The sequence below is a fragment of the Pteropus vampyrus genome, unplaced genomic scaffold (genome assembly GCF_000151845.1).
Source record: "Pteropus vampyrus isolate Shadow unplaced genomic scaffold, Pvam_2.0 Scaffold454, whole genome shotgun sequence".
In the NCBI taxonomy this organism is placed as follows: Eukaryota; Metazoa; Chordata; class Mammalia; order Chiroptera; family Pteropodidae; genus Pteropus; species Pteropus vampyrus.
This window is the reverse complement of record NW_011889235.1, coordinates 18016-26379: the sequence shown is the minus strand read 5'-3', so window position 1 is coordinate 26379 and position 8364 is coordinate 18016. Positions and strand designations below refer to the sequence as shown.

General features: G+C 51.6%; 1 protein-coding gene across 1 annotated transcript in view; it reads right to left on the bottom strand.

The window, feature by feature from the left end:
* Window positions 1-4578: 4578 nt before the first annotated feature.
* TACC2 (transforming acidic coiled-coil containing protein 2) overlaps window positions 4579-8364 on the bottom strand; it is a 12015-nt gene continuing 8229 nt past the window's right edge. The window contains exon 5 of the mRNA XM_011381890.2: window positions 4579-5131. Coding sequence (XP_011380192.1) covers window positions 5066-5131 — 66 coding nt within the window. The 3' untranslated portion in view covers window positions 4579-5065. The remainder of the gene's footprint in view (window positions 5132-8364) is intronic.

Genomic DNA, 8364 nt, shown 5'->3' with positions numbered 1-8364 from the left:
TATTTTTACAAAGTCACTCATGCGCTGCCCTAAAAAAGTTACCTTTTTTACTTTTTTTACTTCTGCCCCTCTGAGCTCACAGCGCACAGGGTGCGGGACCAGTGAGCTACGGGAACTTGAGGGAGGAACAACTGAGTGTAGTGAGCGTGTCTTTTAATTCTGATGCTTTGATGTCGTGGGGCCTTGCGGACTCTGGAGGGACACGTCCCTCAGCGCTGGCCAATTCGTAGAGATAGTAAAGGACTCGCATACAGGCGAGCCTTCCATCTGCGTACCAACCAATCCAGGGTCCACATCCCAACCTCCTCTTTTATAAGGCTCTCTCACTCGGGGCCACTGTCCCTCTGTCCCCGTACCTGAATCACCCCAGGGCCAGGTACCAAACTACGGTCAGCCCCTAGGCCCCAGAGCCTGCTGCAATGATCCCTTCCAGCCAACCCTAAGCCTGCTTACCCTGCCTCACCCGCTCCTTCCTGCGGAAACCCTCAAAGAGGCTTCTGCCCATTGCTGATGCTTCCCAGTGTGGCCCTGGGTGGCTCCTCCTCTTAGGAACTGTAACAAAATATCTTCTCAGTGGCAACTGTCTCCAGACCTGTTAGCCTCGCCATATCTGAATCATAATAAAACCGACATTTTGAAACAATGACCAGGCCTGGGGGTCCCAGGAGGGTCCCCTGCAGGAAGTAAAGCAAGGATGAGCCCTAAGGGAAGAGGAGGTAAGCTGAGATGGGATGACGGGGTGGCAGGGCGAGTGTCCCAGGTAGAGGGCACAGCCTGTGCCGGACTGGACTGGAGAGGTCAGGGCCTACTGAAGAGATGACCATGCAGTCTGCTGCCTGGGGTGGGACGTGGGGAAGGGAGGCCAGAAGGGGTCCAGGGACCGATCTCCCAGGGCTTCTAGGGGCCAAGGAGTCTGGGTTTTGCCTGGTTCAACCCCTTTTTATCTCCAAGTTGCGTTTCCCAAGTCCTAATAAACCTGTAAGACAGAACTGTGAATTCTCCAGAGTCTTCCATTGCTAATCCAGCCCAGGGAACTCAAAAGCCTGGCTGGGTGCCACCAGGCTGGGGCAGTGCCATGGCACCGCTGACTAGGAGCGAAGCCACTCACTCACATCAGCCTAACAATGCTCACCTGGGCGAGCCCCTGCCGTTCCCAGCCACCGAACAAAGAGCAGGCTTTTCTCGTCTATAGAAACAACCGGGGCAGCCGGCCAGGCGCAAGGCAGGGCCCCAGTCAGACCAGTTCACGAATGGAGGTAGGGGCAGCAGCAGGCGCTGGGAGGCATTGAACTTCCGTGTAGAGGCAGCTGTCGGCCTGGGGAATGCAAGGGACGTTGCTGTCGCTGAAGACCAGGCCCCAGCACTGGTTGCCGCATCGCCTGGCTGAGTAACTCGGGCAAGTCCCCAGGTTTCTAACTTCTCTGAGCCTCCGTTTCCTTTCTGTAAAATGGAAATAAACATAGTTCCCGCTACCAGATCGTGAGTGAGCACGCTAAGCCCGAGAGAGCCCGGCGGGTGCTCGAGTGTAAACACCCTTCTCCTGCCGGCAAGCCTGGGTGCGCGAGGACCTCCACTCTGCCCATCGGAACACCCGCGCGCCCGGCTCAATTCTCCAAGTGGAATGTACTGGAAAGCAGATGGGCTTCGCTAAGAAACCTCAGTATCCTACCAGGGCCAAGGATTAAATGAAAGGGCCACAGGCCCAAAGCCAGGCAGTCCTCATTCTGGCCCTGTCACCTCCTTCACCTGCCCCATGCAAGGCCCTGATTGCTCCCCTGAGTCAGGAGCCTGGAATGGAGGTGGCCTCAGGCCCTCCAGATCTCACGCCTAAGGAGCTGAGCCCCAAACTTGGAAACAAAGAAAGCCCCTAGGTCCCCCCCAAGCGTCCCCCACGGCCATCAGTGACGACCACCCTCTTTTCTGTCTCCCTCCGCTCCTCACCTACTGCCCTCCTGAGGCAATCTTGGTATGGAGATAAAGCCACCTTCACCTTGAGAGCCCCAAGGAAATGCTGAGCCGAAAAAAAATGTTAGAAGTTCAAGATTTCCGCGGACCTGGCAAACCCAAGTTCCTGAGAGACGCTGAGAACCTCGAAGGTTATAGCGCCACGGCCAGGGGAGCTCTGGGTGACCGGTCAGGGGCTGGCGTTTTGCGCTCTGCCCACTCACTCAGTACAGCAAAGTAACTAGACTAGTCCTTAGCAGCCATCACAAGGGTGGACATTTACAAGCGTATGTGGCATTATACAAAGCGAATGGAGGAGAAAAAGTGGCTGACCCCAACCCACAGGGGGCTTGGAGGCTGGACACTCTGCACAGTGGCCCCATGGGCAGATATAGTGAGGTGGCCAGGCGTGCAGGTGGGACTGAAGCCAGGCTTGGGGCCGGCGCTTCCCAAGCTAGGCTGGGGTGATAGGCAGCAGACAATGACAGAAGCCGAGGGACCAGTTTCTATGCCCCAAAGGGTATGTGGGTGTGTGGGAGGAGATTAGATAGATAGGTAAATGACAGATTAGATAGATGGCGTCCACTCACACACACACAAATACATAAACACGTACACCTTTACCTTAGTCTGGTCTTCTCCTTCCAGGTGAGATTTACTGAGATACGCAGCCTGAGAACTGTCTCCATGACGACTGCATCTAATACAGAGCAAAGCTTCGTATTGCTTCCTTAAGCCCTCCCCAGAATCATCTGACCCAAGTCAGAATCTCCCACGAGCCTCTTAGGAACTCCGCTTACAGACACCCCCAGAGCTCCCCCTAGTGGTGTCTGCCATCCATCACTGCAATGAGCAATAAACGCACCTTGTTCAATCACAGGTGGGCTCCCGGTGGCCTTTGGCTGGAGTCATTACAGTGACACCATTCACCTGGGTTACCCACTTTAGGAATTTAGCCTAAGGAGAGACTCATGTTCATAAACGTGCATGCAAAAGGATACTCATTTCCTCACCCATGCATAATGATAGCAAAACACTGGACATAGTATAAATGTCCACTGGCAGGCCGGTGGTTAAATACATTTGGTACCACTGAACACGTGCGACCATTCAAAATGATGGCAGAGAGCTATATTTGTCGATATAAACATTAACCATAACGCAATGGCCACATTAGAGTATTAGGCTAAAAAAAGCTTACAACACAGTACGCGGGGCCACCACAGACGGCCCACTAGTGTGGAACCACACAACTCCAAATAATTCTACTTTTATAAAGACAAACATTTCAGACATCAAGAAAAACGTATAGAAAAAGAAACATGAAAACATTGACAGTTATCATGTCTTGGTTTGAGGATTATGGGTGGGTTTTTGTTCTCACCTACATTTTAGGTTATCACTTGAGTGATAATAAGCTTCCGGGAGACAGGAGCCGGGCTGTTGAGAGAACAGGGATGAGGAGAGACACCGGGGCGAGGCGGGAGGGGCGGGCCCAGAGGAGCACCTGGATGAGCGGCTGCGGCTGGACTGCGCAGATGTTGCTGGGCAGGGGGACAAGGCGGGCCCCTGTCTTGGCTTAGAGTCCTGGGTCATCGAAGTCTCAGTCTGCTTTCTAAGCTTATACCCCACACCACATATGTCCTCCAAAAAGATACGTCCACATCCTAACTTCCGCTACCCATGAATGTGACCTGATTTGGAAAGAAGGTCTTTGCAGTTGTCACTGAGGATCTTAAGATGAGATCATCCCGGATTCGGGGTGGGCCCTAAATCCTGTGACTGGTGTCCTAATGAGAAAGCAGAGGGATCCGAGACAGAGAGGAGAAAGCCACGTGAAGACAGAGGCAGAGACCGGAGTGACACAGCCACGGGCCAAGGGATGCTGGCCGCCACCAGGAGCCGGGAGGGACGTTGGCACAGGCTCCCTCAGAGCCTCCAGAGGGAACAAACCCCACCGACACTTTGATCTTGGACTTCAGGCCTCCGGAAGCATGAGAGGATAAATTTATGTTGTCTGACGCTGGTAAGTTTGTGGTGATTTGTGAAGGCAGTCCTGAGAAGCAAAGGCACTGTCTCAGCCCCTCCCTCCCCCCATATGCCCACCCTGCAGCTGGGGTCCGTGAGGATCAGGGGCAATTAAGGAATCTAACTAACGACAGGCACATATCCCTAGTTTAATCTCAAAAGTGGCTTAACGACCTATCTCCCACCTGTAATTGATCATCCTTTCCCAGTAATTGATCACCCTTTCCCGTTCCTTTAGAGGGAATGGATATTTCAGGGTTGATCTGCACACAATGAGGGAACAGGCAGGAAGAATAACAGCCTGCTTCTTCCTTGAGCCAATAAAGGAAACTAGATTTTGCCCCCTAAAAGTCAAAGAGACTTCTTAAAAACAAAATCCAAGCTAATTCAATACATTCACTTAATTATTTAAGTAGTAAGTCAATATTTCCTATTAGTTTCTACTTACAAACACAGCCACGATGACGAAGGAAATGTTATTTAGATCTGTGGACAAAGGAGTGAGCCCAGACAGAGAAGAGTGAAAAGCCAAATCTGATTGGATTTAACAAAGGCAAGAAAAGACTCAACCCTTGCCAGAAAATAAATCACAGCCACACATATTGCCAAGATCCAAAGAAAAAAATTTATTTACAATAGAGAATTTTATTTGAAACATGCATTTTCTTTCTTTTTTTTTTTTTTTAAACAAATCAGCAAATGCAGATCAAGTTTACACTCCTTAAGGCAAGAGTCCCTGTGTAAGCTGTACGTGGTCATATTAAACCCAAAAGCCGCTCACCCTGGGAACTCATGTACAAAGGGCAAGGCCAAGGTCAGCGATTTGTCTTTTATTAGAGAAGCAGACAATCTCCCTGATACAGGAACTCTGAGGTCAACTTGCTATGAATGATACTAAGAAAAATGCAAACCAATAGCAAGAAATCCTGATAGTCTCCTTAGTACTGCATACAATCAAATCAACATTATTTAGAAAGTAAATACAGCAGTGCATACAAAAAAGTGAAAACAGGACCTGTCCACCGAACCAGGACAGCAGTGTGCCGACGCTCCTATTGCACGCAACGGTCAAGTCCAGACATTTGGTTCAGAGTTAGCTTTTCCCCATTTTGGCAATCAGTTCATCGCAAATCTTGGTGAGTTCTTCTATCTCTTTATTCTGCAAGTGAAGACAAAAAAAAAAAGAGGTTGCCGAAATCTCTTGGTTGTCTGAAGTCAAGTCAATCAGAATGGCCACTGGCTTTTTAGGGGCAAGGGGTTCTCCAGGCCTCTTGGTTCTCCTGAGAAATGATTTGGAGCCGAACAATCTATATACATCCCAGCTCTAGCTGTGCGATGTAGGGCAAGTTACACAACCTCTCTGAGCCTTAGTTTCCTTATCTCTGAAATGTGGATGATCGCATCTGTCTGAGAATTAACGAAAAGCGCCACAGTGACCAGCATATGATAAAGGCCTAACGAGTATTGGTTCTCTTCCTCTGATTTGCCTCTGAAGGATGTGGACACTAAGGGGTGGGCTGGTGTGAGCTCTTCGGGGGCTTTTTTGAGATATGCCTCCAGGAGGGGTTAAGCAATTCTACCTGAACGGGGATCGCTGACATTACTCGGAGGATGCCGGATGAGGCAGTGCCGTGACACAAGAGGTCGTGGGGAGGGGAGGCGACAGACAGAGAAATGGCTTCAGGTGTTCCTCGTTCCATGCCTGTCCTCTGAAGCCCCATCCAGGGGAAGCACACGTGCACCCCACTCCAATGATCTGACAACACTGTCCATCCTCTAAGAACAGGGATCCAGTGGGTCGACGCCTCCATCTTGGCAGTGGGGCTTTGCTCTCCAATGGGCTAGATGTTGACTTGACGCTGAGCCGGCTCAATGGCCCACCCCGAATGGCCCTCTCTACAGGGGCTAGATCTTTCGGATATCCTGGGAACATTTTGCAGCCAGCTTTCCCTCCAAGTCCCCATGGAAGGTGCATCTGGATCTTAACCTCAAGCCTGTCCCCTGAGGCTGTACTGAGGCCCCTCCTCAGAAACTCGGAACCACCTATGACGGGTTCCAGCCTGGAGCCACGTGTCCTGTTTCCAGGTTGGGCTCCTGCTGCCACTCACCACTGTGCCAGCGCCTGGGAAGAATCCAGCTCCTCAGTGGAGAGGAAATTCAGTGCTCGCTGCAGTCCTGCCTCCCCCAGCCCCCCGCCAGCAGAGAGCCCCGCCTGGAACACCACCTCAGCCTACCTCCTGTCGAGAGTTCATGGCTTTGAGAGGCTCAGCTCTCAGAGGTGCTGAAAGGCCCGTTGGAAGATGAGGCTCTGCAGAGAATGCAGCACAGACCACTAATCCTGAAGCTGCTGTTCCCGACACTCCCGCCGCTGCCGGGCCGCTAATGGTGATATTTCATCTACTTGGAGTGCTTGCCATGTGCTGGTCACCATGCTAAACACACCCCGGGCACTGTGGCCTCCCTCCGTTCTCACGATAGTCCCTTAATGGATGCCCTGGACGTCGCCACTGTTCAGTGAGAAGACTGGGAGGCTCAGAGAAGTTAAGCGTTGCGCTGGTCAGATGTGGCAGGCATGGAACGCGAATCCGGGCTGGCCTGGCTCCCACACAGCTTAGCTGTTTTGCTCATCAACGTAACGTCTAGTGACTGATGGCTGCTGAGAGGCAACAGCAGACCCACTAGCTGCCGACTCCTGGAGGTTCTCCACGCTCAGTCTTGGCAGCATCAGCCCCACCGCCTAGCGAACTGCCTCGTGATGGAGCTCGGCTCACGGGGCAAAACCCTTTATGAAGTGCTGACGGGGCTGTTCCTGTAAGAACAGCCTGGGGAAATCACGCCTCTGAATCTTTTAAAAATAGAGACTGTCCCCTCTCTATCACTTTAGGGAAGAACTCTAATTCATTCCTGTCAAGTTTTCTTTTAGGACAAAATTACATTTCCACGTACGTTTGTATCTTTTCTGTTATGGAACACGCGCAACTCAATTTCTTCCTTGTCTTCTAGTTTGCAAAACACTTAGCGTCACCTTCATTTTGCAACTGTATACAGTCTGAACAGCCCAGGTGCCTTGAAAACATCTATCCTGCTTCACGTTTTACCTCTACTTACCTAGACTGCCTCAAACTGATGCAACTTAAACACCATCAAATCCTGATGGAAACCGGAGGGAATGATCTCAAACGACCAAACTGTTACATTTCTCCCTGGAAACATTTACTATACAACTCCCTTAACACTCGAAGTAACTGGGGAACGTGGCCTTTCATTTAAAAGGAATATTCCATTTTTCAAGAGTCACCGAATGTGCTATATGTGGATTATTGACATTCGAAGAATAAAAGTAAACACCCACTCAACACCAAAACTGCAGCGACGCTCGGTAAGGACTGAGTGACCGAGCACGTGCTGGCGTTTGATGGTTCTAAGCTCTGCTCGTCTCTGTGGTCACTGACGGAACCACAGTCGGAGCCCGGAAGACAGGTGCGTAAACATACACGGCACAGTCCAGGCTCCTTTTTCTGTGAAAATACAATTCTCTAATATTAAACTTCTCGGTGGCCGTTTGTCTTTTTCACCCCAAGAGGAAAAGGTAAAGGATGGAAATGACCTAGTAACGTGAGCACCCTGGGTAACCAGGACTGAGCGGACTGTGGGGCAGAGGCGGCTGGAGGCTGAGCTAGCACTTAGCCTTGAACCTCAGGGAAATTCATTCAGTTACTAGAGTCATATACTCGTCAGTGCCAGACGGGATCATCTAGCATCTGGTTTAGTCCCCCAACATTACAAACCTAGACACCCGAGTGAAGCACGAGGCTTGCCCTGGGCAGGGTGGGGCAAGGACCTGAGGCTCCTGTCCCAGGGGTCTTTCCTGACACCGCATGGGTGAAGTGAGAGGCAGTATCTGCCCCTGCAGAGATCAGTACTGCTTGGCCCAGATGTCCTTGGGGACCCCAGCCAGCCCCACTGGAACCTGGCTGGGTGTGGGCACAGGAGGGGGCCCAATGTGAAGCCATCTGGGAGACATGCCAGACTCTTGATGCCACCTGCCTACAAAGGACCCCCCACGACTGCCCATCAAGGCCCCAGTGCATGAGAAGTGCTGCTAGCCCAGGCTCCTGGGCTCTCTGATGACTATCCTGGGGAGCCCTCAGGCTCAGCAAGTCAACCAGTATTGGGTTGCAGGTTTGAAAACACACCCGGGGAGGGGGCCCGCCCGGCCTGCACTCACCCAGACTCGGAGACTCATATGGGCTCCTGGGCAAAAGGGACTTCTCATGTGGACACCCGGGGAGACACTGTATACAGCTGACCGAGCACCACATTGGAAATCAGAAAACCTGGGGACAAGCTGAGGGACTTCAGAAGGAGCCTCCACCCATCCATAGAAAGACG